Here is a 25,663-nt window from a genome sequence, read left to right as displayed (position 1 = left end):
AGCAAGGACCACTGTAGACCAAGAACTTGAGAAGACCAGCTGCAAACATAGTAAGACCTTGCCTCAAAATAGTAAGTAGTGGTCAGGGATGAGGTCACATATACTTTAATTGATAACCTGCTTGCCTAGCATGCATGAATAGTCAAAGCCCTGGGTGTGACTCCTGCCACCATCAACTTGGCATGGTAGCAAATTCCTTCGAGAGATGGTAACAGGAGATTTAAGAACTCAAGGTCACCCTCAGCTAGGTAAGCAGTTTGAAGGCAGCCTGGTTTACCTTGCTCCAAAACCAAATAGGAGCTGGAGAGATGGCTCAGTGGTTAAGGGCACTTGCTGCTTTCGTAGAGGACCCAGTTTCAGTTGCCAGCACTGTCTCTGACTCCCTCAGGGACCAAGCATGCAGATGGTATGCATGCATACATGTACATAAAACACTCATACACACAAAATAAACCTTTAAAACTTAAAGGCAAAACAATACGGTAAGGGGGGAGGGGCTAGAATCAAGAGGGCAGGAAGGACTCAGCATATATTTCCTGGGGAGGAGGGTGGAAGGGGGCAGAGCTTTGAGATCCGCCTTGGGGATCTCAGCCCTCCCAGCTGGATCCTTGCAGCAAACTCAGGAGCACAGAAGCCCCAGCTGAAGCCTGGAGCTGGAGTAGCTCCAGGCGCTCGATTCCTTATCCACTCTGGCACAGCTTTGGCCCTGCTTCAAAAGCCAAGCACAGTTATGCGGGTAGATATTACAATTATCATCTCAGTATCTGAGAAAACCAGGGGCCAGAGGTTCCCTCAGAATGCCTGGGCATAGGGGTGCCTTTGGGCACATTAAGATCACAGCCATCACTGAGTTCCACTCTTAGGTGCAGACTGACCTCACCAGAAAGGACGCTAGATGCATTTTGTCATTGACATCTGCTCTGAGAACGTGATCCGGAAGGGTGTATGTATATACCTGGCCTGCAAGCCCAAGGCAGATTATCCTCTTACTGCAAGAGTAACAAGTGTCCCAGTGAGCATCAACTACAAGGGGGCCTGCTAGGCTAGCGGGTCTGCCGAGGTGAGCTGAGCGCCTAAGAACACAATCGCCTGATCCACACTGCTGGCTGGGCACCAGAAGATCCCCGGTGACATACTGCCCCTGGGACACCCCTACTCTTCCTCCAAAACTCTCATCACTCCTTCTGCCTCCCCTAGCTCATTGCATCATGGGGGTGGGGCTTCAATCTCCCTGCTCAAGGGAACCTAAAGGGCCCAGGCCACCAACCAGGTGGCCTAGCCAGGTCACTCAGTAGCGCCAGGTCACTCAGTAGCCGGTCAATGGTCCTTTGTGTGGTGACAAGACTGGCATAATGGGCACGTCTTAGGCCGGTTGCACGCCCTTGGGGAGCTGCGGTGCCCGGCTGGGGACTTGTGGCCCTGGGCCGCGGTGCAGGGGCGTGGGAGGCAACGCCAGAGCCCAGGCCACCCGGCTGCTCAGAGATGGGAGCCGCCGGACGAGTGAGGGAACCTCAATGTCCTGCCGCAAGGGACAGGGTGGCAGGGCGGAGCGGGGCGGAGAGGGCGACACCCGGAGGGACGCGGGAGGCGGGGTCCGCGACCAGGACGCGGCGGGGCGGAGCGGGGCGCGGTGCCCCCCGGCAGGGCCAGGCCCGGAGGGGCGGGGCGGGAACGGGGCGGGACGGCCGCACCTAGCTCTGGGTTTCCAGCCCGGCCCGCCCTCTACCCTCGGCGCTCCTCAAAAGGGGCGCGGGCGGCGGACGGCGGCGCCGTCGGGGCTGGGGTGCGGCCGCCATGGACCCGTGGCCATGGCTGACCGCGGCGCTGCTGCTGCTGTTGCTGCTTGTGCAGCTGAGCCGCACAGCCAGGTTCTACGCCAAGGTCGGTCTCTACTGCGTGCTCTGCATGTCCTTCTCCGCCGCGGCCTCGATCGTCTGCCTGCTGCGCCACGGCGGTCGCACCGTGGATAACATGAGGCAAGGGGGCCGGACACCGGGATGGGCGCGCGCTTCCGCTTCCCTAACTTCTGAGCTCCTCGCGTTCTTTCCTTCCTGCCCCGCCCGCCCCGCTGTCCCCACGGTCCGGAGCCTCGGACGACGCGGCTTCCCGTCCCGAGTCCCCAGGAGCGCGCGTCACAGCGTGTACGGCAGTAGGGCTTGGCCCTCCGGCGCCCCCTGCGCTCAGTGTGGAGTGTCGGGTTTGTGCGCGCCGCTAGCTTTGAGAGAGGGAGGGGGCCGAGCGAAGGTGAGACAGGCCCAATCCCGCTTTCACCAGCAGGGAAACCGAGGCCTAGCCAGGCTTCCAGTCCGTGCGCCCACCTCTCCGCCTGTTAGAAGACACCTGTGCCCAGGTGTAGCCACAGGTTCTCCTTGTCATTAACTTCCTCTTCTGGGGGTGGGGATTGAGCTGTCTTTGGGCCTGGCTTGTTAGCAAAGAAGGAAGGAGGCTGTGGCCAGAATCCTCCTTGTCCATCTCACAGAGCAGGGAAGCTTAGTGGACTAGCAGAAGGTACAGGTAGGGGGATCAGGCTAGGTTGTCCTGTAATGAAGGCTGCCCGAGAGAAAAGGCCTCCTGTCCTTTCTCCCTGTCCACACTCCCAGGAGACTGTTGCTACATTTCTCTCTGCCCCGTTTGGACTGTTGAGCCGGTGGGTTTTGCAATGTCCTGGCCTTGGCCTTGGCTGGGTGTTTCGGACCTTGTGGCCCCTGAAGCCCCACCTCTCCTGCGGTAGTTACAGGGACCGTGAATGATGGTTTCCTGACTCTCTGCTGTATCTGGTTGTCTTTGGGGTTAGGATGCTGTCCTGACCAGCCATATTTTGTGGGTTCCAGTTCTCATTTCTCAGGTGCTTATAGTGACCTATCACCTCCATCCAGTGTCCCTGGGAGCAGACTTCAGGAGCAGGCAGGCAGGGAAGATCCCTGCAGAGAAGACAGGAGTACCCTGGCTTTGCACTTTTCAGCCTGCTCCTCACCCTGTCTTAGGGTCCCTGTCTTAAATCCTCCTAAGGCGATGTGTTGAGATAGGAACAGCAGGGCCCTTGGAGCATTGTGAGCATGACATCCTCCAGGAATGACCTTGAAGAGCAGTGAGTGGGAGAGAAAGAGACTGGGTGTCTAGGAGGTGGAGGCTTCCTCAGTCCACATATAGACCCGTCCCCATCTTGGGCTTCCCTGGGCAAGGCCAGCCAAGTTTGGGTTGCAGATGCTACTCTGCCTGGGCAACAGATGGGACTGAGGTTCAGAAAAGCAATTTGAGAGTAAGGCTCAAATTGGAGGCTGGGCAAATTTGGAGGAAAGGATGTAAAGGCCAAAGCTCCCCAGCCAGGACAGGGAGCTCTGGGAATCGAACCCCAGAAGGCAAGTCTATAGTAAATTCTGTTGTCATCCCTCAGCGGCTCAGCTGTGGTGATGCTGCCCACGGGTACTGCATACAGTCACTCTAAGGCAGAGATTCCCAACCTAATGCTGTGTGACCTTTTAATATCCCCTCATGCTGTGGTGACCCTCCCCCAACCATAAAATAATTTTCATTGCTACTTCATAACTGTAATTTTGCTACTGTTATGCATCATAAATATCTGATATGCAAGTTATCTGATATTCTACCCCTGTGAAAGGGTCATTTGACCCCCAAAGGGGTTGAGACCCACAGGTTGAAAACTGCTGCACTAAGGGCTGTGGTCATATCTTATTTTTTTGGTTTTTTGTTTGTTTTTCTAGACAGGGTTTAGAAAAACCCCGTGTAGCCCTGGCTGTCCTGGACTTCACTCTGTAGACCAGGCTGACCTTAAACTCAAAGATGCACTTGCTGCTATCTCTCGAGTGCTGTTATTAATTTGAAGGCACTATAGAGCTGTAAGTCAGATCCTGAGCTCCTAGAGGGGCAGGCCTGGTCTGCACTTAGTTTCTAGAGGAAGCCTTTGTCATTTGGTTTAGAGTTCTGAGATGCTAGGGACACAGAGACCAAGTATGACTATTCAGACATAGCTTAGGGGCTAAGGCCAAGGAAGGGCTATACATGTAGAGCCCTTCCCTGTGTTCAGACCAGAGTTGGGTAACAGGAGGCAGAGGCCTTGGTTATACCATTTGACAAGGGGATAGTAAAGTCCAGGGAGGCAATTTAGAATTTTGCTCAGCTGCGAAGTTGGGTTAACTTAACAAGAACAAATTAGCCATAAAGCACACACAAAGACACACACAGAAGGGGGACGAACCATGACCCCAGTAAAACAAGAACAAGCCTCTCTTCCAACCAAAGCTCTAGTGATATAGCCTGTCATTATACTATGTCTTCTCCGAGCATCTGTGGAGGGTGAGGGTTGGGGTCGGGGAAACACAATGGATACTTAGCACCTTCAGGAACTAGTCTTAGTTTATAAGCTGAGCTTTAGCTTTGACCCCTGACCAAGCCCCCTCTCTGCTGCCTAGGTCTGGCATAGGCCATAAGAGTCAGCATCATCCTTAAAAGTCCTGGCCATTTGCAGGTTAGCAGAAACAGAATTATATAGAACAGTGCTAACATGAAGAGCCCCTTCCTCTCCTGATTCAATGGTGGTGGCATCATGACCTTTTGAGAACAATGAAGCCTAGCTCTGGCTGCCTTTGGGTAATGGGTCAGTCCCTACTCCTCCTTCCTCTGTGTTCTCTCTCCTGCCCCCTGGCACCTACTACCTTTATTCTCTTGGGTGTCTGCCCAGGCTAGAAGTCCTATTCTAGCCCCAATCTCCTGCCCTTATCTTATTCTTCACTCCTGAATGCTTGTCAGAAAACTGCTCTGCCAAGTGGCCCTAGTAGGATCTCCCATCCCCTAAGCCAGACCCACCAGTGGCTCCCCTACCTACCATTCTCCAGCAGGGTAGCCCTGGTAGGCCCATGAAGGTCGCATTTTTATCTAGCAAGTCTCCACCCACCAAACTCAAGGCCAGAAGTCAGGGCAAGGGTCAACCAGTGACCTTCCACGAGAACAACCAAGCCTGTGGTATAGCTGCCTGGGGCAGGTATGGGAGGGACCCAATCTGGTCAGAAGGCCCCTCTCCTGGAGTTACTCTTGTTCTAGATCTGCCCGTGTCCCAATCAGTAGACTACTGTTGGTACAGGCCCGCAGAGTGGAGTTACCACATCAGCCAGCCCCATGCAAGGTAGCTCTTTGCATTCTTCCCCTTGCACAAGTGGAAACAGAAACATATAGGTCAGGTCACAGATGGAAAGTATTGATCCAGACTGAATTACAGACTGTCTGGTCCAAAGCAGGAACTCAGGAGTTGTTCGGGGAGCAGGGGGCACTGCCTTACAGCTGGAAGCCATGCTTCCAGAACAACAGGCTGGGCACTCATTATTGCCAGGCTCTTGGGCTTCCAATGGTTTTGACTCTGCCCCTACTGAGGTATACTAGAGAGACAGCAAGTCCCAACATGGAGCAGGGACTAGAGCACATGGCATCTCATCCTAGGTGCAGGGCTTGGGACTCAGATCCTTTAGGGGAAAGGATAGGATGGTCAGGATTAGACTGAGTTGGCAGCTCAGGCTGTCATACTAGGAATGACACATCCCTTTAGAGGAGTCACTTGCTGGGTGGGGCCAGGCTACCAAGCCAACAAAACAGGCAAATAGGACAGAGGACTGAACCCAACAAAGTTAGTTGGCAGTATGGGAAACCATAGTCCTGCCCCAGGGTGCCCTCTGACCATACACCTCACTTGGCTGGAAGCACTGTTAGGAGATGGACTTGGGTACACGTGGCTTCCTCATTCCTGGGGACAGGTCACTAACCTTGCTGACCTGAATTTGTGCAGCTTTTGTAGAGTGGGTTTAAGGACCTATCTAGCAGCTGTGTCTGAGCAGAGCTCAATGATAGGCCTGCAGTCCTAGGCATGGTACCTGATGATGTCTCCCCTGTTAGAATGAAGATTCCTACTTAGACTTCTGGTGTCTGTCAGCTACATAACATCTGTAGAGCTTAGCTGGCACCTTTGTCTGGGAAAAACTTGTTTATTGATTAATTGATGGATGGAACCCAGGGCCTTATGAAAACTGATCCAGTTTTCTACCACTGAGCCACCCTCCTAGCCCATGGTGATAAATGTTATGTGTGTTTTGTCTCTAAAAATGGGCGTGTTGAGTGATGTAGCTTAGTGGTAGAGTGCTTGCTTAGTATTGCATGAAGCCCTGGGTCCCATCACCCTAACCCACCTCCAGTACTAGAGAGATGGACAGACAGAAAGAGGGCACATACATGTACATGCCACTGGCAGTAGGCACAGTCTAGATGTGGCTGAAAACTCTTCCCTTGCAGCAAGACATGGGAATATGTGTTCCTATTGACAACTACAGACTGACTTATTATCCTTATCCAAGATACTCATGGAGAAGATAGGTCAGCTGGTAGATTACTTGCCTACTGTACATGAAGTTGCCATTGCATAAAGCCAAGGTGTAGTGTGCATTCCTGTAAGACCAGCATTAGCACTGTAGAGGCAAGAGGGACAAGAGTTCAAGGTTGTCCTTGGCTACTTAGTAAAATTAGGCTATGTGAAACCCTATCTTAAAATTTTAAAAGTGGGTTGGGAAGGGGCGCAGAGAACGTTCAGAAATAAACTTGTTTAGATTTTGGATGATTTGAGGTTTGGAAGAGGAGTTATACATCTCTAATGAGGTATCTTGGACTTGACCTTTTTTTTAATGTGTCAAATGTACTGAGTACATGCACCCAGAGGGCACTCCCTAGAGCATTTGTAGTATGCTTGCCTTTGACTGGTTCCTCACATGAGTTCAAATGTGGAGCTTTCTACTTGTGATACTTCAAATGCAGCCTGAGGGATGCTCAGCCCTCACCCTGAGTTTGGGGGTGTGGCTACCAGAGGCTTTGGGTTCCACCCCCAACATATACACACTCTCCAATAAATTATGTGTTCTTCTCAGTGAGTCAGTTATGATCCCTGTGCATTTCCTCTGCCTCATGGTGCAGGTATTTCCAAATTCCCATGATTGAAAACTTGATTATCCACATCTCTCTGGTGCTGTCTTAGCGGGAATTCCTGGGGATCTAGCTAGCCACCAACCTCTGCCTTCCAGATACATCTGGCTCTAACCTAGAGAAGGAGCAAGAGACTCTGTTCCAGCCCTGTTAAGTCTTTCTAGTGTGCATCTGAGTAAAAGGCCAGGATCCTTTCCTGCCTCTGCCTATGCCTCTTGACAGCTGATGAGACTGGACAGTTCTCTGTGTTGACACATTGTCTCCTTTAAGTTATCTTCTCTGTCCCTTTGGAGCTTCCCAGGGATCCCAACAGCTGTGACTTAAAGATGAGGAACTGGGGGTAGGAGAAGAATCTCAAAGCAATGACCACTCTCTCGTGAGGGTTTAGGATCTGTCTACCTGTCCTTGTAGTAATAGGGAAGTCTGACCCAAAGATGAGATGGCCAGAGAACTAGCTGAGGCAGGCAGGCCTGAGGAGAGATCCCAGGTTTCAGGCCGAGGGAAGCAATGGCTAGTGTCATGATCTGGATTAGTATTTTTCCTCTCCAAGATTCAGTTTCTTCATCACTGAGAGTTGCTCTTCTACTGCTGGGTTCTTGATGGGGCACTGGGTTCTTACAGGAAGCCACTTATATAGGGACACAGAGCAGCAAGAATTTCCTGGGACTGGGACAGATGGGGTCAGGGGTTATCAGGACATCGTATTAGTTTGGAAAGAGAAAGTTCTGTGGACAGACAGCAACTGTAGCAGTCCAATACTGGAGCCTTCACATACTAAGCTGAGTGCATAAAAGTGGTTAAAATGGATTTTTTTATGGCATGTGGATTTTACCATAATTTTTTTTAAAAAAGTAGCTGTGAAGAACCAGTGTGAATCTGCTGCATTGTATAGAGGTAGCTATAACCTGTAAGGGACCCTTTCCCTCAGAACTGCTGGAGTCCCAGGGGTGGGGTATGCCAATGTACACGTAGAACGAAGTGTGTTGGGGTCTATCTCCCCTGCTCTGTCAGTCAAAGCAGGAGACAGGCTACCTGTGCCCTATAGTCAATACCTACGGCAGTCTCTTTTCAATGACTGGGGCTGAGTAGAGAACAGGTCAGGTGCCCTTGGGGATAGGGAGCAGAGCTGATTTACCCCCAGGACTCTTCTGCCCAAGTACCCTGTCCTGTGCTGCCTGCTGTACCTTCTCCCCATCTTGCCCTCCGTTTGTTAAAGGAGCTCGTTTTGCCTATTGATATCTCTGCCCTCAGCATCATCAGCTGGTTTGTTCGGTCCTTCAAGTACGTGTATGGCCTTCGCTTTGAGGTCAGCGGACAGAAGAAACTGGAGGTGGATGGTCCCTGTGTCATCATCTCTAATCACCAGAGCATCCTGGACATGATGGGTAGGCTGCCACCAAGGCTTGGCACAGAGATGATATCTTTTTCAGCATGGGCCCTGGTGGGCTGGGGTCTCTGGCTGGGGCTAGCGCAGAAGAAGACCTCCATCAGGCTAGTCAATAAGAGCAACAAGCTGTGCCAGATATGAGGCACAGGACTGCACCACTTTGGCTATTCCCCAAGAGAAAAGACCAGGCCAGAGTCAGGGGTGGGCCCCTTCTACCCCAGGGAGAGCCAAACTGGGCTCTGAAGCTGTTCTCTCTTCTCCCTCTCCCGAAACCCTACCTCTCTCTCCATTTTGTCTGTGACTCTCCTATCTCTTTCTTCCATTTTTCCCTCTGTCTCTGTGTCTCTGTCTCCTCTTCTCTCCCTCCTGTGTCTCTCAATCTCCATCTCTGGTCTCTGCCTCTATCTCTGTCCTCTCTCTCTCTCTCTCTCTCTCTCTCTCTCTCTCTCTCTCTCTCTCCCTCTCTCTCTCTCTCTCCCTCTCTCTCTCTCCCCCTCTCTCTCTCTCTCCCCCTCTCTCTCTCTCTTTCACTCTCTCCCTCTCTCTCCTCTCTCTCCTCTCTCTCCTCTCTCTCTCTGTCTCTCTCCTCTCTCTGTCTCTCTCTGTACCCATTCCTGGGTCTGTCTCTCTTGTCGCTCTCTGGTCTCTGCTTCCTCTATCTCTCCCTTGCCTGCTTATCCATCTGTGTCTGTCTCTCATTATCTCTGTCTTCCTCTCCCTCTCTGTGTATTTCTCCTATGCTCTAATCCTCTTTCATTGTCTGTCTCCTATGTCTCTCTCCTGTCTCCATCTCTCATTCTTTCTCCCACCCTCTTCTCCCCTCTCCCTCTCTCTTCCATATAGGTCTCATGGAAGTCCTCCCTAAGCGCTGTGTGCAGATCGCCAAGCGTGAGCTAATGTTCACAGGGCCTGTGGGCCTCATCATGTACCTTGGGGGTGTCTACTTCATCAACCGCCAGCAAGCCAGAACTGCCATGACTGTGATGGCCGACCTGGGCAACCTCATGGTCAAGGACAACGTGAGTATAGGCACAGCATGGCAGGATAGCCTACTACAAGGAGCAGCATGGCTTTCGGGGGTGGTTACACAGGGTGTGGGCAGCCTAGGCAGTTTTTTCCTTTCTACTGGCAGCTCAAAGTGTGGATCTACCCAGAGGGTACCCGCAACGACAATGGGGACCTGTTGCCCTTTAAAAAAGGTGCCTTCTACTTGGCCATCCAGGCCCAGGTAGGCCAGGCTCCGCCCTCCTGGGATGGGAAGCTGGGACATGGGTCAGGGTGGTTTAGGGTTGAAGATGAAATCCTAGCTAGACTGGGGACTGCTGGCCTTCAGGGACCTCTTCCACCTTATTAGGAAAGGGCCTCCCCACCAGCTCAGTCCCTACTACTTGGACAGGTTGGTGACCATTGGCAGCTCTAAGAGCTTGACTGCCAGTCTCACCACACCCTCATTTAGGGGTTCATGAAAAGTGGAGATGGGTGGCCGGTTTACTCAGTATACTAAGGCAGACATGCCTAGAAATCCCCCTGATGCCCCAGGTCCTGGGTTTTGACCATAGTGAGGCTGAGGAGCAGGCATAGGCAAACAGCAAACCCAGTTCTGAGAAGCACACATGACCTCTCTCCTGGACCTTGTACTTCCCTTGCCTCTTAACCTGTGAGGAGAAGGTAGTGTGTATCAGAAGTGTCCCTGAGTGTCTGCCATGCCCCTTGTCCCTGCTGTGTGGGGAAAGCCACCACTGGGCAGACAAGGGAAGGAATTTTATCCTGCTTTACTGATTGCTGCCTGGCAAGCCTCAGCCCCATCAACCCTGTGGCAGCCAGTCTCCTGGGTTTCTGGTGCCCAAGCCTATACAAGGTGGCATGTACCATTTCCCTGAGGTTCCCATCGGTTCGAGGGACTTGGGAAACTCAGGCTGGAACAGGCAACTGCACTATGACCTCTGATCTAGTGAACAGGTGGTCCTTGGGCCTGGGATTGAAGTCATGGTCTTCCTTGGCCTTGAGGTATTGGTAAACCCCAGGGAAAGAGAGAAACTAAGAGCTGTGGAGAGGGCAGAAGAATCCAGACATATCATTTCCTGCCCCTCCCCCAGGGCCTGGCTAGGGTACAGCCTACCTACCTTCTTGCCCAGGCTCTGGCGCCCAGGGTTAATTATTACCCCCAGTACTACCTGCCACCACTGGAGTTGACCCTGGGGCCTTCCAGGCATATCAACAGGCCCCAGCCCCTCTCCCCTAGTTTCCTGGGAATAAGAGATGGGGTGAGAGGGCAGAGGGGATCCATCCTCCACCTCCCCAGTGCTGGCTAAAACCCTACCCTTCTATTTCTAGGATATTTTTGACCTGGGGTGGGGGGGGGGTGCATGACAAACAAGTACTTAGCCCAGAGGGCTTCCTGGAGGAGGTGGTATGGGAACAGGATGAGTCTGTGAAACTCCAGGCCAAGCTGGATGGAGGCGAGGCACAAGGCTACCTAGCAGTAGCACAGCTCCTGTGTACTGTGGCCCTTCAGCACGCATCCCTGTCCGCAGGTGCCCATCATCCCTGTGGTGTACTCCTCTTTTTCTTCCTTCTACAACGTCAAGACGAAGCTCTTCACCTCAGGTGAGTGAGCCGTCAAGCACACAGGAGCTCAAGAGCCTGCCATGTTCTCTGTTATTTACTCTTGAGTCAGGGTTGTATGTACCCCAGACTGAGGATGACCTTGACTCTCCCGCTTCCACGGTCCCAGTGCTAGGATTGATGATAGGTTTGTACTGCCTTGCCTAGTTGATGTGGTGCTGGGTTTCACACATGCTAGACAAGTACTCTCCCAACCCCGTCATGGGTCCTTTCTACTTCAGCAGTACTTGGGCCCCTACTAGCAGAGTTCCCACTTCTGGGTAGTGAATGAATGAATGAATCTGGAACAACCATCGCATCATCTCATTGCTTTTTCTAAATGGGTTTTTCTGTTTTTCAGGTTGAAAAACAGGTTCTAAACAGGGTAGAGTTCTTGTGAGCACGGCTGGTCCAGGCTGTACAACAGAAATAGGGACCTATAGCGTCCCCTGCTGGTGAGGGGTGGGATTCTAAGCTGTCTAGGCTCCCCTATATGGGGCAGATCACAACTGCAGCCTCTGCCTCTTCCACGCAGGTACCGAGTCTGCATGTGGGTGATGCATGTGGGAGTCAGCGTAGTGAGAGGTTTAAGGGCAGTGGGATGAGCCAGACTCTGTCTCCAGCATCTGAGCCCCAAGTGCCCAGCACCAAGGAGGACAGAGGAGCAAGTGTGTTAGGGGATGACTAGGGATCATCCTGAGTGCAGTTTTGGGAGCACGGATACCCTGAGTCATAGTGAGTGGCTTCATGGAGGCAGAGTTGCTAAAGATCCCTGGGCACACATGTTGCCTCAATTTCAAACATGTGTACCTTGCCTAGGAGTTGCAGATGGCCAAGCTCTGGTAAGGAGAGGCTGGGCAGCAGGAATCCGGGTGAGTAGGGGTGAGGGACAGCACTATGGAAGCCTCTAAGCCCCTGACATCCACTGCTTCCTCCACAGGAACAATCAGGGTACAAGTGCTGGATGCTGTCCCTACCAATGGCCTTACGGATGCTGATGTCACCAAGCTTGTGGACACTTGCTACCAGTCCATGAGGGCCACCTTTCTACAAATTTCTGAGATTCCCCAAGAGAACTCTGCCATTAAGGAGCCTGGGGTCTTGCCAGCCCAGTAGCCCAGGCTACAGGGGCAGGGGAGCTGGGGAGACAAGTGGGAAGCAGAGGCTGAAGGATGGGTAGAACCACAGCCTTCCACTTAGCAAACATCACCGTATCCTGCTCCCCTGCTGGCCTGGCTCTCACCGGGGCCTGGAAACATGAAGCCCTTTCTGGCACAGGCCTCAGACCCGGGACCCTGTGTAACTTCCCACCTCAAGCCTATGCCTCCAGAATCCAGTGTGGCCATCCAGCAGGTGGGCTGACCCACAAGACCACAAGACACTTAGGAGCGGGCAACACGTTATCTAAGGCCCATCATGCAGAACAAACATTCAGAAACCAGGTAGTGGCCTGCATCAGGCCATCATGAAGAGGAGGAACTTGGTCTCCCAGTATCAAGGAAGCCTGGTTCACATAGCACCAGAGGGCAGAGCCTGCCACCCCCACCATCCGACGGCCTCAGTCACAAATCACTGCTGTACTTGGTTCTTTTTTTTTTTTTTTTTTTTATAAATGAACTCTCAGAAGTGCCTAGAGACCAGAGATCTCTTTCAGAGGGTGGGTAAGAGTTCTTTCTTCCCCAGGCCCTCATCCAAGGATAAAGGGCAGTAAAGATGGCTGCCCATCTCTGGGCCTGCAGTGTGTAAGTTCTCTCCTCCCCACAAATTGCCTGCAGGTGAGCTGTGATCAGCCAGCATTGCTTTACTGTGGGGTCCATGGCATGCAGACACGGGCTTGGCCACATGAGGGCATAGGCTGAAGAACTGCCTTTTAGCCTCTGGCTGTGTAGGGAACCAGCAAGGGAAAACTGGGACCTCAGGACTGCCTACTGCAGCTCCTTTTTACAGAAAGACCCTTCACTTTACCTGAGGCCTATAAGGCAGGAGAGTGTCTGACAGTGTCTGTGCAGTCCTGATTCAGCCATTGACAGCAGCTCAAGTCCCAGCTTTATTATGACAAAGATGGAGACAGTCTCCACCTTACCTCTTAGGGAGCTCTCATACCTTTCCTGGAAGCCCCACTGAAGAGTCACACAAGACCCCACGCTCCATGCCCAGGTCCTAGAAACCTCTTAAAGAGGGGCAAGCAAGCAGGGCCTTCTGCTCACAGGCACCACCAGACAAACAGCACCTGAACTTTGGCTAGAAGGGATCTAGGGATGACAGCTCAATCCAACCTGGGCGGTGAGATGCTATCACAGATCTTTTTTGCAAGAGCCTAGGGCAGGAGAGGAAAAAGGGTGTAAACTTGCATATCCACCCATCCCAGAGGTAGTTCCATCCACCCAGCTCTGCGATCCACCCAATAGGCTCCCTAGGATCTCTGTGGGTGGAGAGGTGTCTTGTGGAACTCACAGGATCCCAGCTGTTCCTCCAAGAAGGAGACTTGCTCACTCAGTGAATCAATTCGGTCCAGCTGCTGAAAGGAGTGGGCCAGCAGGCTGCCAGGATCTTGTAGCCCATGCTCTGTGGACCGAGAGGCCAGACTGTACAGTGGGGCCAGCACCAACTGCAGTTTCTGTTTGGAAGGAAGGTTGCAAAAAGCCAAGCGGCCTCTTTGACCCCTATTCCATGGGAATGTAAGGAAGACTAGTAAAGGCATGCGTGATAAGTAAGGCTTCTGCTGAGCTGTACAGCAGGACCCTGCTTGCAGGAGAAGGACCCCAAGGTCTAGTGGGCACGGGTGTACAACAGACCCACAATATAGCTACAAGGTCCTGGGACCCCAGAGACAAGCTAGGAGAGTCTTGGGGCCTGTGGCTTGAGACTTGCCAGAGTCCTTGTATAACAGGCTAAGTTCTTCCCAGCCTGAGGAATCCCATACATGGTACCTGACATAATATGAAAGCCAGCATCCTTATGACCCTTCCCCATAAGACTCCCAACCATCTCATGATTTGGAACCACAGACCCAAAGACTTGGGTCTGTGGACACCAGCAAGACCCACCCCAAACCAAGCCTCACCTGTTCTAGTACATCAACCCGGGCCTGCAGCCTGTACACCTCCTCTCTCACCATGCTGTCCACTCCTGGGGGCAGATCCAGGTGCTCGTCAGGGAGGGGAGGTTCCTGTCCCACGTAGGCCTGAGGGAGGCCTGTGTTCACTGCCACAGCTGTGGGAGCAGAGCCTGGAGACACGAAGCCTCTGGCTGTCTCAGGCCCGCTAAAGCTCACGGCTCAGAGCAGTCTCTGGCCACCCAAGTGCCAGCAGTGGTCCTTACCCAGGTCCGATGCACTCTTGGAGCTGGGCTGCTGACGGCGCATTATTACTCACGGTACGAGTTTGAAATGTCACAGCGCGTACCAAAAGTAATAATGTGCTGTCACCGGCAAAGACACGTCGTCTCCAGGCTGCCAGAGCCAGGGTGGGGCTCCTTTTCACTCAGTTGGCTGAGATGAGGGTCCCAGGTATGCCTAATGCTCCACAATGCCTTCTAGAAACCTCTTCAGGGGCAAGTGGCCCCTTCCACCCAGTCGAGGAACCTCCCTCCAGTCCAGGATGTCTGGAATCGGCCCTCACAGCATAGTGCTGGCCTCCACCCAGGGCTAGCTGCCCCTTGTCTTCCATGTTCGGCTCAACCACACAACAGTGCTCACAACCCAGCTCAGTCATAGCAGGTCAGAAAGGCAAGTTTACCTGCTGTGGGGTTTGGGGCCACCGGGGAGGGCCCCTCCTTAGACAGGCAGAACATCCCATCTGCAGATGGGCTTTGCCCCTCCCAACACTGGCACCAGTAACTTCCCACAGTATTGACACAGCGCTGGGGACAACTGGCCTCTCCTGTACTGCATTCATCCACATCTGTAAGAAATGAAGGTGTTAATCTAGTGTCTACAGAAGGCAAGGTCCTAGCCACAGAGCCCTGTTAAGATCCACCTATCAGTGAGAGCCCACTTCAGCCAGCAGTAACCTAGTATATACAAGGCACCAAGAAGACCCCTCAAGAAGAGTGGTGCTTACCTGTCTGGCAAGTATCTCCCTGCCATCCTACAGGGCACCGGCATTGGCCTGGGCGGATGCAACTCCCTCCATTCCCACATGGAGGCTGGCATACTGCTGTGGGTAGGAGAGGCCTGTCTGTCACCTGCTCAGGAGAGTCCCCAGAGCCCTGCAGCAGCCAGGGAAGGTTAGCCCTGCAGCAGCCAAGCACTACTTGAGGGGTAGAAGGCAGCAGGGACTCTGCTAGACAGTGGGAAGTGGAGTCCTTCACATCAGGCACAGTACACACTGTCCTCACCTGCTCCACAAGCCCCAGGGAGCCCGCTGGTCCTCTTCCAACCAGGGCAGCAGGCATAGCGAGGCCTGGTGAGAGTCAGCCCAGGGCTACGGCGATAGGCAGTCCGGTAGATGGTTCTGTGGTGAGTAAGGGCAGTTCAGAGGGGTTCCAAGCCTTCCTCAGAAAGGATGCACCCTGCCCACATCATTTGTTTGTGGACACCTGGCCAGCATCACTCCCAAGGGCTCAGAGGTTCCCTTCCCAAGCCCCAGCTCATTTGGGTCAGCATACAGGCCTGTGTGTGCCACTTGATCCACCAAGTTTCCTGAGTTAGCCTATGACACACAGATTCAGGGAATACAGCAGAGCTGGCCCCTTCCTGCAATGGCCACCTCAAAGCCAGCTGGAGCCTGGGTTGCTTTTCTTCCCTGGACTCTGGGCTGCTCTCTGGTACTTAAGCTGCTCTCTTGACTTTAGCACTCTGCTAACTTTGGAGGTCCAGGAGCCTCTGAAACCTGGCATTTTGAGCCTGGGAGGGAGCTCATGCACCTAGGCCTTTTTTAGGTACTTTGAAGGCAGGGAGGAGACTGAACTCCCCACATCAGAACAAGGACCTGCCGTCTTGGCTGTGTCCTGAGGCCATGTGCTCCACATGGACATCCACCCAGGGCCCTTATGGGGAGAGGGGATCCTGATGGGGCTCTAGGATAGGACCAGGATGACAAGGACTTGGAGGAGGTAAGCATTGTCCCTGTGAATAAGGACTTTCTAGCTAGCACTTCTGGGAAGGAAGGAGTAAACACTGAGGAGGGATGCAGACATGCTGAGAAACTTCTGTCCATATGGGATATGCCCTTTGAGGTGACATCCTCTCAGGGCAATGCTGGATGTGATCACACAGCATCCTTGGGTACCACCTTGATCCCTGATGTCAAGGATGCTTCACTGTTATGGTCTCAGCTCCCCAGCTCAGAGTGAGGCGGGTGCTTGGGTCCCGGGGACTGTTCCTGTTTGGGTGTGGCTTTCCTGTTTGGGTGTGGTGGAATAAGGAGTGGGCACTCACCGGTAAGTGCTGCAGGTTCTGTGTCCATCACAAGTGGTGAGGTAAGGTTGGTATACACGCTGCACAAAGGTCTCTGAGACAGTGGCTCTGGAAACTCCCACAGTACACACTCTACGACTACAGGGGATGGGGTCAGCTAGTGGTCTAGAGCCAGAACTCTTCCAGCCCAGGTATGTAGAAACATGAGGATTCTCTCCCAAGTATGGGGGCCTGCTGTGGGCAGAGCTGAGGGCCTCTGGTCATGACCACAGTACCCCAAGGCCCAAGCCCTTACTCACCTGGGTCTGTAGACATGCTCAGTAGTACCTGCTGCCAACACTAGAAACCATGTTACGAGTAGCTCTCTGGAGCCCCACATGGTCTGCATCTGTAAGTGGGGTAGACTTCTTCTTTTTGTGGCCTAAGGTAAAAGGTTGGATCCCGTCAATCTCCTATAGAACCCCTGGTCCAGGCCTCCAGCAGAGTCTGTACCCTTGGCCACCTCCTGGGTTCTGAGGCCACCCCTATCCCAGGGATAGCATCCAAAGGCAGTGCCAGTTCTCTCCTGTCTCCGGCCCATCTCTACCACCCAAGCTGGTCCCTTGTCAACCACAGAGAGCAGGCCTCCTGGGGCAGGAGGAACCTGAATCATGCTAGGGTCAGGGGCGAAACCCTGAGGTTCTGAGTGGGGCCCTTAGTGAGCACCAAGCCTGTCCTTCCCCAGCCTTCCCTGAGTGGGACTGAGGGCTGTCTATCTTCCACTGTCTGCAGTAGAATGCTGTGGGTGGAGCTAAAGCCAATACAGCAGGAAACTTGCCATCCTATGTGGCCCTTTGGGGCTTGGGGTCAAATGCTTGTCAAATACTTGTTAAGCCCCCAGGGCACTATGGATTTCACAGTATACAGATGTCAGCTACCTGTAGGTATACATGGCCATTGTGGGGTGTGACTATCCTGACCAGCAAGGTGATCTACAGCTCACGAGGGCACCACTCTTGGACTAAAGCTCGTGTACAAACACCTTCCAGCTGCAAGGGCAGTGGCCCTAATGTGCTTAATGTGTGGTCCTTGGGATGTCATGGACCCTCCCCCAACATGCATTTGGAGCCCATCTCCAGCCCTCTTCTGGCTGTGTTGAGGCAGGAAGGCTGGTGAGGAATGCAAGAAACCCTAGCCCAGACTTAAAGTCTGTGACCGTGCTGGAGTGGCTGGGTCAGACCTGTACAAAGGGAAGCTGTCTCACTGCCCTTCATAGAGTCAAAAGTGAGGAGGGGCTGACTCAAGGCTCTTCTCGGTGCTTCCTAAAGAGGCAGCTCCCCTCACCCACCCCAGATCCTGTACAACCCTACAGACCCTGAGAAGAAGAGGCCAGGAACTGTGTAAGTGAGCCCGAGCTAATTAATCCCTTGCTTTGAGACTCAGTTTTCTTAAAGACATCACTAGAGTATGGAAGCCCCTGTCACCATCAGTAGTTCTGGTAGTAAACTGTGGTGGCATTAAATGGTTTCTGAGTTCTAGCTGCTGACCAAGCCCCTCTTCAAGGAAAGAGCAAGATCCTTCCCACTTCTCAGAGCTACTCTGTCCATTCAGTCCTGTGCCACAGTCCTAAGTAGGAAGTAGCTGGGAGCCTCTTTCCTGTACCACCTATTTGTCAAAGTAAAGCAGGAAGGCAGTGGGCTCTGAGATGAGTAACTGAAATTTAATGTAAGAAGTGTCTGGACATCAGCGTCCACAGATTGGTGTGGAGAGACCAGACAGGCACAGCGACCAGATTCGGTGGAGGCGTTCTCTCCATGGCCTGGACCCTGCTCCCTCCCAGGCTAGGGAAATATCTAGGTAGGAGTATATGCTATAATCTGTCTGAGGTGGCTCGGAAAAGTTAACCCTGGAGTAGTGGGGAGGGCACCTTCAGTGGGTGAGAATTACCCTGCCAAGCAAAAACCAGGTGGTCCTGAGGAATAGTACCAAGGAAGATAAGTCAGCACGTGGCACGTTCAGGAGGGTGTCAAAAATCTACCATGCTTGTGTGCCTAGCCCCTGGGACCTGGAAGGTTTCTTTCCAGATGTCATTGCCCCCACAAATCTTCCTAGAGATAAGCTGTCTAGAAAGAGGACTATGTTTTAAAGCAAGAGACTCAATTTTTGAAAAGTCATGTTTTGCTCAAGGACAGAAGAGGCCAGAGCAGCACGGGACTGGAAGTTCCTTTCCTTTGGTGTTCAGGCACTGGGTGCCCCCTGGCACACATTAGGCATAGGCTGTGGTGTGGCCTGCAGGTTGACAAGTAATCTTGAATCCTCAAGTTATCACCATGGGCCCTACCAGCTATCTCCCCTCCCCACCTACGGCTCAACAGCCCCGTACGGGGTGGGGGAGGGGCGCTGGGTCGGCAGAGGAGGGACTTGGACACATAGGGAGAGGGCCCTGGGTCCCTTTGCTACAGAAGTGTCTGGATATCAGCGCCCACAGATTGGTGTGGACCAGACAGGCACGGTGACCAGATTCGGTGGGGGCGTCCTCTCCATGGCCTGGGCCCTGCTCCCTCCCAGGCTCCACGGCGGTAGGGGCAGGGTGTGGCAACCTTCACCCCAGACCCAGGACGACCCGACTGAGCTATACAGTGGGGTGTTGTGGCCAGATGGAGGTCATATAGCTAGAATGGGTAAAGGGAGAGGAGCCCAGGCTGCCGGCAGGGGTCGCCATTTCTCAAGGCCGCTGGGCTCATTCTCCCGGCGGTCGTAGGACCTGGGCTAGGGCGTGGGGTCCATCCCAGCCGCGGCCCCCGCGCGCTCACCTCTAGGGTCCCTGCGATCGCTCAGAGTCGTCTGAGTGGCCACCCCCAAGCTTGGCACCTAACAGTCCGGGTCACCCCGGCCCCGCCAAGGCTGCCTCCATACCCTCGCCCCCCCCTCCCCCACACCCCTACCCCTGCGCTCCTGCTACCTCCACACTCACCGCGCGGTCCGGCGCGCACGCGCCGCCACTGCCGCCGCCGCGCTATGGGAGACCGAGTCCCGTCCCGCCCCGCCCTCGGCCACGCCCCACCTGGTGGCTCTGCGGGAGCCCTACCCCGCCCCACGGGCTCCCCCCGAACTGTCCATCCCCATTTCGCGGATGAGAAAACTGAGTCTCTGCAGCAGCAGTTCCCGAGTGTTACAGTGAGTAAGTCAGACCCGGTGCTCTAGATGCAATCCAGCCTCTAAGTGCTGCCGCGAGAGCCCCCTTCGTGCATTCTGACTGCCTCCAGCCCTGCAGAGGGATCACGGGGCTGCTGAGGAAGTAGGGTTAAACAGGTTCTAGGAGTCAGAGAGCCACGAATGGTTCCCACAAGGACTTGACTAACTCTCAGCCTCCTGACTGATGACTTGCTCCTGAATGGTATTAGAAGCCATGGAAGCGGCATCATGACACACCTAGCCACAATACTAGGCTGAGATCACTGGGCAGAGTACAGATGAGATCTAGGTGTGACCACAAGCCTCCTTGGCAGCCGTGGGCTCTCTCCTGACACCCCTTGGCCACTTTCACTGGTGTCACTGCCTTATTTGAGACAGTCAGGACCACCCCTGGTGCTCCTAGGAGCTGACAGCCCTTCACCCCCAGACTTCTGGATTGGTCTTCTTTTCTCTCTCCCAGTCTCCATTTCTGAATTAGTTCTGCAACTCTGCTGCTTCTGTAATTGTCCCAACTCTTTGGGTACCTGAGCCTTATCAAGCCATGTCTTGGTTAACACATGTTCCTGTGCATGCCCCCTGCAAAGCAGGGCTCCTGGCTGCTGTCCAGAAGGTTTACTGGGGACTCACCTGTGGTCCAGCCTCTAGTCATCCCCTGGGGACTGGTGGCGACTGTTCTTATGGGCAAGTGGAACGGCCAGCGCCTTGCTGTTGCTGCCAGAGGCTATGGGTCAGAAATGGAGTATGAGTTGGGGCCTTGCTTTCTTCTCTCATGTCTGGGGGCTGGGAAGAAACCTGGAGTCCAGACTTCCATAGAGCCATGGTATTTCAGTCTGCTCTCTACCTACAGATGCTCCCTGTATCCCCGTCATGTCCCAGTTTGATTTGGCCTTCAGGATCTGCTTGCAGAAATAGCCCCTGACAACAGAAACACAGGGTACCCTAGCTAGCTATACTGTTGACTCCACCTTCCCACCATCTGTCAAATCTGATCTCTAACCGGGCAGTGGTGGTGCACGCCTTTAATCCCAGCACTTGGGAGGCAGAGGCAGGCGGATTTCTGAGTTTGAGAGTTCGAGGCTAGCCAGAACTACAGAGTGAGTTCCAGGACAGCCAGGGCTACACAGAGAAACCCTGTCTTGAAAAACAAACAAAAACAAAACAAACAAACAACAAAAAAACCAAATCTGATCTCTACCTCCATCTCTGAGCTCTGTAAAGACAGGTAAGAACCCTACTGAATAGAACTGATGACCCCTCCCCTTCTGAAGCTGAGCACAGTGTACAGAACCTGTACACTAACAGACAAGGCCTAGCAGCTCTGAGCTCTGGCCCACCTTGTTTGTGCACAGACGCTGAAGGGAAGGGTTCCTGGACAATGCCTCTCCTCTGTTCAGTGGCTACCACCCTGCACTAGAGATCCTTCTGGCAAATGGGCCTGTGCCCATTGTTGTACATGGGTTCCTGGGTCTCCTGGCTCTCTAAGCCCATGCACAGCATCTGTCACTTAGTCTCAGTCCTAACGAGCTGCCTCTGAGAGGGAGGCACCTGCACAGCCCTCGCATTGTCCCATTTTGGTTTCTGGAGCTGTGGTCACTTGAACCTTTGGCCAGCCATTCCCTCTCCCTGTCTGTTGGGCAGAAGGCAACTTGGGTTAGCTATTTACTGTCCCTCTGCCTTCACTGAGGCTGAAGGTAACCAGATTCTAGTCTGGAGAAGGTGTACTCCCAGAGATGCTACTGACTGAGGGGATGGGGTTGGTCAAGAAGCCTCACTGGGTTTGGAGCTGGAGATAGGGAGAGGGAGATCAAAAGGCTTTACTAGAAGATAAGATAGACTGACAAAACCACCCAGGTAACCCCAATGCACCTCAGGAAGCTGTTCCTAAGCCTAAAGCCCACAAGAGACAGGCTCATCCTAGCCCCTGATCTGTGCCCCCCGACATGCATGGCTCATCCAGGTTACAAACGTGACTTCAGGGTTCCCACTCTAGGAGCTGATTCCTGCCCAGCACCCCCATTCCCTAGAAATACTTACTTGACCCCAGCAGAATGGAGGACATAAGCCCTGACCTCAACCCTGCTGGGCTGAGCTCTGATGGCTACCCAGGGGATCCTCCAAAGAGGAAAAGAGTGGGCCAGTAGGTGGGTTGGGTGCCAAGCTGCTCTCAGCTTCTCCCTTCAGGGGTTGTTCTATGCTGCTGGGAATCCAGGGGTGAGGTGTAGAGCCCAGGCACAGCTACCCAGAGCAAGTGCTGGGCCACAGGCCCCTATGGTCTCCTCTGCTAGATAGGGATGGCTAACAGTGAGGACAGCTCCCAGTGGAGCAGACCCACATCCAGCTAATGGATGCCACAGCCATCTATTTGAGTTCTGGGGCACTCAAGGCTCCCTCTGCCCACTTTCTACCCTGCAGCACCATCCTGCATACCTGATGCCGCCCAGGCCTGGCCAAGGCCTCCTCTTCTGCCTCCATGAGCCAACCATGCAATTCACCCTGCCCTTCAAGGGAGTGTCTGCTGGCCAAGGCCCCTCTTGAGGTCTGCATGCCTGTCCTGTCAGCCGAAGCCTTCCTCGTGGCCTGCATAGCAGCCTGCTAGTGCACTGAGGCTCCTCCTGGGCGAAGAAGGGTGGCTTTTTATGCTCCATCCCGTGTAAATCAGGATTGGGATGGGCCCTTCCCGCCGGACTTCCTGTGTGTGTTCTCTGCTGATAAAGGGGATCCGTCAGCGAACAAACAGGAGGCCAAGGGGCTAAGGGGGTCATTAAGGGAGGGGGCTGGCCTAACTGTGGAGGAGGGGGTTGTTGTTCCCTTAGGACTCCAGGGTCTAGCCCTGAAGCAGCCAGAGACCCTACCTATGTTCAGGGGCAACCTAGCTTGTAACAGTATGAAGCAGAGGGTGTGACCAGGACCTTCCACTTCCACAGAGATAGTGGGACCACAAGACATTCATGCAGGTGACAGAAGTAGCCTTCTGCTTCTTTGGGACACAGGAGCTTGGACCTTCCCTAAATGTGCATGACACAGGTACCTGAAAGCAAAGCCTGCCCCACTGCCATGACCAGGGAGGAATGCTGGTGGCGAGCACTCAGATGTGAGCTGGAGTGGGCAAGGCAGGCCAGATAGTCTGATGGCCAGCCTACTCCGTGGATCCAAAGGCCCAGGACTGGGCCAAACACCAGCTCAACCTCAGCTCAGACACTCCTAGAAGCCAGGCTTTCCTTCCAGGGCAGCTCCCCGGGCTGCCAGTGAGCACCCTGACTCCATAGGTGTGCAGATGGAGCTGAAAGCCTGCAGGCTCAGTTGACACAGGTGCTAGGGGATGCCTACCCCTAAGACCTGGAAGCAAAAGTCCTCCTAACCTCTCCTCCCTCCCTTATCCCTAGCAGGCTATGGGAAGGAGAAGGTCTTTCAATGGGGCTCTATAATTCCCTAGGGGCCCAGATCCCAACAGTGGAGAATTCGGGCCAGGCACACAGACTCCATAGAAAGGGATGATAGGGAGAAAGTGCCAAGGATTGGGCCGCTGCCAAGAACATGCCCAGACCTCTGTAACCGAGGGCACCTAGAGCAAACCTTTTCCCCCCAGGGCTGAGCTTGCAGTATCGGCCTTACATTGGCTCAGCCTGCCTGATGATGCCTTGGGCACCTCCTTTCTGCACCCTGCCTCTTTCCCACCCCACTCAGCTGGACAACTTGGTCTGGGATGGAGGTGGGGCAGCCTGGGAGCTTCCTGGTGGACCAATGAGTTGGAAGTGCTGCCCCCACCCTTGCTTCATATCCTCAGCACCCTCCCTCCAACATGGCCTGTGGTGGAGGCTACTCTAGTGCTCATCCTGTGTACTGGGAACAAGGCTCCGGCTAATTAAGATACTTTACTTCTCTTCTCAGAGCTCAGTTTCCCCGATTTGTCCCAGGAGGACCAGAGAGTTCTTGTTCAATAGAGCCGTGATGATTGAAGGGGCTCATGGCATTCAAATGTTGGTCTCAGGGTCTAAAGATTGTTCTTGGGTTTTCTTGTCCTAAATGCATACCTGATAGGTGGAGGCCCCATTCCCACCTCTTCTTTCAGTCATACAAACTACCCACACCATCAGCCCTCCATTGGCTTGTTCTGCTTGGCCTCTGTTTCCACCCAAGGGCTTATCCTGTCCACAAGGGCCAGAGTATCTCACCAGTAGTGGGAGTCAGGTCAGGTAGGCTATGCCCACAGCCCTAGAGATACCCCTGTATCATGTTGCCTAGGCCTGCCCTTCTCTGTCCTAGCTCCTTTCCCTCATCTACAAAAGATCAGCAAACATTGGTCTGGCTAGATCCAGATCCTTTTGCATACTGAAAGGGAACCTGAGGCTCAGAGAGGGAAGGGACTTGGCCAGGTGACTAGAGGTAAGAGAGGTTAGCTCAGGAGCAGAGCCCTCTTTTCCTCAGGGGATTCAGATCAGTCTAGGAAACCAGTCATAAGACTGGCTATGCCAGCAATGGCTGAGGGTTGCACAGTTGTGGTCCAACAGTTGTGTGTAGGGAAATTACCAGTGTGGAGGGAGGACTCCAAACCAGAGCCACATGGAGACCTGTGAAGACCCACAAGCCAGTGTGCATAGTTTTGCTAGTCAGTTGCCCGATGGTATGCATGCATCATGCCTTGACTATTCTGCCTTCCCCTGCCCCTACCTGACCAGACTGAGACCTACCTAAGAAAAGAGATCCTTGGTTCAGAGCCTCAGAGTACCACGTCAGTCCCATCATGGGACCTGACTCACAGGCATCCTCAATCCCAGAGACAGATACAGAGGGCAGGCTGACAGAGGGCAGATACAGGAGTCTCACCTTGACACTAAGCATGTCAGAGACAGAAAAAGGAGGAGCCCCAAGGGGAGGAGGCACTGATTGACAGTCCCTGGAGCTACAGAAGGAGCTGTGGTATAGGGAGGTGCTCAGAGACTCTCCTCTCCACACCCGAAGTGCCTACTGCTTCAGGCCTCTCTTCACTGGTGGCACTTGCTTACTGTCATTGCAATTTGGAAGGAGTCAGGGCCACTTCCTACTTGGGCAGCTATCACTCATTGCCACTAGGATGCCCCATATACCCTTCGTTTCCCACAACTCCTACAGATTGGAGACCAGATGAGCAAGGCCAAGAGTCCCATGCTGATTGAAATGGCACTAAAGGCAGGAACCGCTAGAGTAGGAAACTGAAGTTCTTCACCCCACACTGTGCCTCAGTTTCCCCATATATCTCAACTACCTTCTAGCCTACCTGTGAATGCTCTGAGGTTAATGGTTAAAGGAACACAGTTGTCTTACCTTCCCACAAGGAACAGGGACAGGGGATGGGCAGAGCCTCCCTGGTCTCCCAGGACTCTCCTTGGATCCCTCACCACTGAACTTCTGGCCTCTGCAGCTCTAGGAGAGGAAAGACCCAGGTCCCAGCAGAGACCTTCATGGGCATCTTGAACAGTGCAAGGCCGAGGGGCGGCAGGCCCAGGCGTATGAGCCAGCTGCACCTCAGGAAGAAAAGAGCAGCGCACTGCATAGCAGAGCGATGGGCTTCCTGTTTATCTCCCAGCTTGGTGGTTGGCCTAGGGACAGGATGGCTCTGTCAACCAAAGCTGGGCCTAACTTCCCATCAAAGGATGTGCCTGGCTGAATGACCAGTCCTCATTGAGGGCTCTAAAGGATGTGACTGGGCAAGGTGCTGCACGGACCGATAGTCCACCACGGAGTTAAACAGTGAAAAGGGAGTTTAGAGAGAGAGAAATAGGGTCTGTGGCATGAGCTGAGTTTCCATTCCCCTCCTCCCCCATTCTCTCCCTTCATCAGGCATCACAAGTTATGGATGTCTGTCTAGTGCATCCAGTTTCCAAGGAGACAGCCTTTCTCAGAAGCTCACAGAAGTAAACCAAAAGATGGTGAACCAAGGCCCTGCAGAGCCCAAGCATAAGCAGTGTAGGTTGCCAGGAGACATTGCTGGGGGACACTTGGCCCTACTTCCCCACAGCTCTCTTCCTGGAGACCACCACACATCCTCGCTGACCCTGCTGTGCACTCCACTCAGTGTGGAAGCCAAAGGTAAGAACTCTCCATGACCTCCCTATTCGGCCCTCAGGGTGTTCCGCGGCAGGGGACTGCTCCTCACTCAGCTTCTACTATCGCCCCCAAAGCTGTCC

General features: G+C 53.6%; 2 protein-coding genes across 9 annotated transcripts; one reads left to right on the top strand and one right to left on the bottom strand.

Annotated features, from left to right (window-relative positions):
- Positions 1 to 1,589: 1,589 nt before the first annotated feature.
- Agpat2 (1-acylglycerol-3-phosphate O-acyltransferase 2) lies at positions 1,590 to 12,712 on the top strand. 2 transcript variants are annotated; one of them, XM_028772773.1, is made up of 6 exons: positions 1,590 to 1,976; positions 8,227 to 8,360; positions 9,206 to 9,381; positions 9,495 to 9,590; positions 10,897 to 10,969; positions 11,907 to 12,712. In XM_028772773.1, the coding sequence occupies exons 1-6, from the start codon at positions 1,795 to 1,797 to the stop codon at positions 12,080 to 12,082; spliced, it is 837 nt and encodes a 278-aa protein (XP_028628606.1). In that variant the 5' UTR covers positions 1,590 to 1,794; the 3' UTR covers positions 12,083 to 12,712. The 2 variants fall into 2 exon arrangements, with proteins under 2 accessions (XP_028628606.1, XP_028628607.1); XM_028772774.1 differs by lacking the exon at positions 9,495 to 9,590 and having other exon boundaries at positions 1,770 to 1,976; positions 11,907 to 12,564.
- Egfl7 (EGF like domain multiple 7) lies at positions 12,555 to 25,049 on the bottom strand. Of its 7 annotated transcripts, XM_028772771.1 has the most exons (11): positions 24,801 to 25,049; positions 21,927 to 22,201; positions 20,127 to 20,220; positions 16,625 to 16,746; positions 16,347 to 16,463; positions 15,305 to 15,420; positions 15,028 to 15,123; positions 14,704 to 14,868; positions 14,031 to 14,095; positions 13,421 to 13,583; positions 12,555 to 13,283 (listed from the first exon to the last, which is right to left on the bottom strand). In XM_028772771.1, the coding sequence occupies exons 4-11, from the start codon at positions 16,711 to 16,713 to the stop codon at positions 13,261 to 13,263; spliced, it is 834 nt and encodes a 277-aa protein (XP_028628604.1). In that variant the 5' UTR covers positions 16,714 to 16,746; positions 20,127 to 20,220; positions 21,927 to 22,201; positions 24,801 to 25,049; the 3' UTR covers positions 12,555 to 13,260. The 7 variants fall into 7 exon arrangements, with proteins under 7 accessions (XP_028628604.1, XP_028628605.1, XP_028628602.1 ...); XM_028772772.1 differs by lacking the exon at positions 21,927 to 22,201; XM_028772769.1 differs by lacking the exon at positions 24,801 to 25,049 and having other exon boundaries at positions 14,031 to 14,194; positions 21,927 to 22,155.
- Positions 25,050 to 25,663: the final 614 nt, after the last annotated feature.

This window comes from Grammomys surdaster, unplaced genomic scaffold (genome assembly GCF_004785775.1).
Source record: "Grammomys surdaster isolate TR1022 unplaced genomic scaffold, NIH_TR_1.0 219, whole genome shotgun sequence".
In the NCBI taxonomy this organism is placed as follows: Eukaryota; Metazoa; Chordata; class Mammalia; order Rodentia; family Muridae; genus Grammomys; species Grammomys surdaster.
Note: the sequence above shows the minus strand (reverse complement) of the source record. Positions and strands in the feature narration are given on the sequence as shown.